This window comes from Toxoplasma gondii, chromosome V, assembly GCF_000006565.2.
Source record: "Toxoplasma gondii ME49 chromosome V, whole genome shotgun sequence".
Taxonomy (NCBI): domain Eukaryota; phylum Apicomplexa; class Conoidasida; order Eucoccidiorida; family Sarcocystidae; genus Toxoplasma; species Toxoplasma gondii.
In genome coordinates, this window is record NC_031472.1 from 3,224,504 (window position 1) to 3,226,500 (window position 1,997).

The 1,997-nt window shown below is 58.0% G+C and overlaps 1 protein-coding gene across 1 annotated transcript; it reads left to right on the forward strand.

Annotated features, from left to right (window-relative positions):
* Positions 1-242: 242 nt before the first annotated feature.
* On the forward strand, positions 243-767 carry TGME49_307470 (hypothetical protein; the record flags this gene model as incomplete). The annotated part of the gene is made up of 1 exon (XM_002372052.1): positions 243-767. One exon carries the CDS (start codon positions 243-245, stop codon positions 765-767), a length of 525 nt encoding a protein of 174 aa, XP_002372093.1.
* Between the last annotated feature and the right edge of the window lie 1,230 nt (positions 768-1,997).

Consider the following 1,997-nt stretch of genomic DNA (forward strand, 5'->3'; position numbering starts at 1 on the left):
CAGTTTTGACATAGGCAGATGCGCGCACCCTTCCGATGAAAGCGCGCCCAGTCCGTCGCAGCTTCCACCTGTCATACTGCTCCGAACAACCGGTGCCACATCCGTACAGTACGACGCGGTACGTGTGGAATTGATTGCCCTATGAGGTTGGCACGAGAGAATCCCTGCACAGATTTGGCGCGCTGACATTTGTTGCAGCGCCCTAGACGTGGCACGCAGTCAGTGTCTGAAGCAGGACGGGCATGGGCAGGCATCTGACCGGCTCCAGGCCGGCAGTGACTCTGAGCGCTGTGTCCACGATGAGCGTTCTCGAACGGCGAAGTGCATTAGGAATACTCGGCGAAGTATGCTCTGAACGACGTGTTAGGCTCCAGCTTTTTGCTTCGCCGCCGCCTCACGACCTCCGGTGTTGCCTTCCTAACGGAGCGGCAGCAGCTGCCTGTGGCTTCGGGGTGAGACAGATGATGGCAGTTCTAGCAATGATCGGTGTTGGCGACACGGCCCGGGCTGACGTGGCCGTGCTGAGTGCATTCAGGGGCTGTCTGGATTTGGTCGACGCGACGCAGTTTCGCAGCCCCATCTGGTGTGACCAGGAGTTTCTTCATCATGGGTCCCGACGCGGCGTGTGGGCGCCTGCCTTGCCGCTACAGCAAGGGACGAAGGCGTATGGATCCGTCATGAGTCGAGAACGGCGAGGACGCTCACACGCAATCGCATTTGCCAGGCACTTTGCAGTGGATGTCTGTGGGCCTGTAGACATGGCCTGACGGCTTTGTTCGACGATACGTCGCGTTTGAGTACCGAATGATTCGTGTGAGGCCGTGTTGTCGAGGACGCTTGACGGCTGTCCATGTGTGCGTTGATTGTTTTCCTTGGGTGAGTCACTTGGGGTTCTCATGATTCTGGAGGTACGAGGCAGGCAGAGCACTGAGTCCGGATCAATCCTGAATATTCGAGAAACGAGCCGCGGGCGTTGTGTAACTCCCCTGCGGTATGTGGCGGACAATTGGGTGTCCTGGAACAGGCGGTAGGCAACGGTTGGCGGACGCGAGAGAGTAGTGGGCAGTGCGTTGGAGGAGAGAGGGGTAGAATCCGAGCATGCAGCAACTGTGTGAGGAGTGTATTTTCCCTGTGATCACGCGGCGCGGCGACAGTGGAGGGTGTCCGCTGGCGGCGGGGAAGTTGGTTGGTCGACCCGAAGAAAGGAACGTCTTCAGATCGGGTTCGTTGCGGTTTACGACGGCGACTCAGGGTGCGTCTGAGTGGCGGCTGATTAGGACTGTGTGTGGTTGAAGGACAGCGGTGTATGCAGTCGGTGCTTTCGCGTGACGGGATGCGGTGATGACGTCCACTGGTGTTCTCGAGATGTTTCTGTTGTGGAACTGGTTCAGTCGTTCGGTGTAAGCAGCGGCTTTAGAGTGAGGAACGGTGTTCTGTTGGAGCAGTGTCGTATGAGCAAATCGAGCTGTGAAAGAGAGAAGCTAAGAAGCGGCTCACGGCTGCAGCCAATGAAAGAAACCGGCGCACGTCGATGGCATTGTCTGTGTCCATAATACCAGTTTTGACATAGGCAGATGCGCGCACCCTTCCGATGAAAGCGCGCCCAGTCCGTCGCAGCTTCCACCTGTCATACTGCTCCGAACAACCGGTGCCACATCCGTACAGTACGACGCGGTACGTGTGGAATTGATTGCCCTATGAGGTTGGCACGAGAGAATCCCTGCACAGATTTGGCGCGCTGACATTTGTTGCAGCGCCCTAGACGTGGCACGCAGTCAGTGTCTGAAGCAGGACGGGCATGGGCAGGCATCTGACCGGCTCCAGGCCGGCAGTGACTCTGAGCGCTGTGTCCACGATGAGCGTTCTCGAACGGCGAAGTGCATTAGGAATACTCGGCGAAGTATGCTCTGAACGACGTGTTAGGCTCCAGCTTTTTGCTTCGCCGCCGCCTCACGACCTCCGGTGTTGCCTTCCTAACGGAGCGGCAGCAGCTGCCT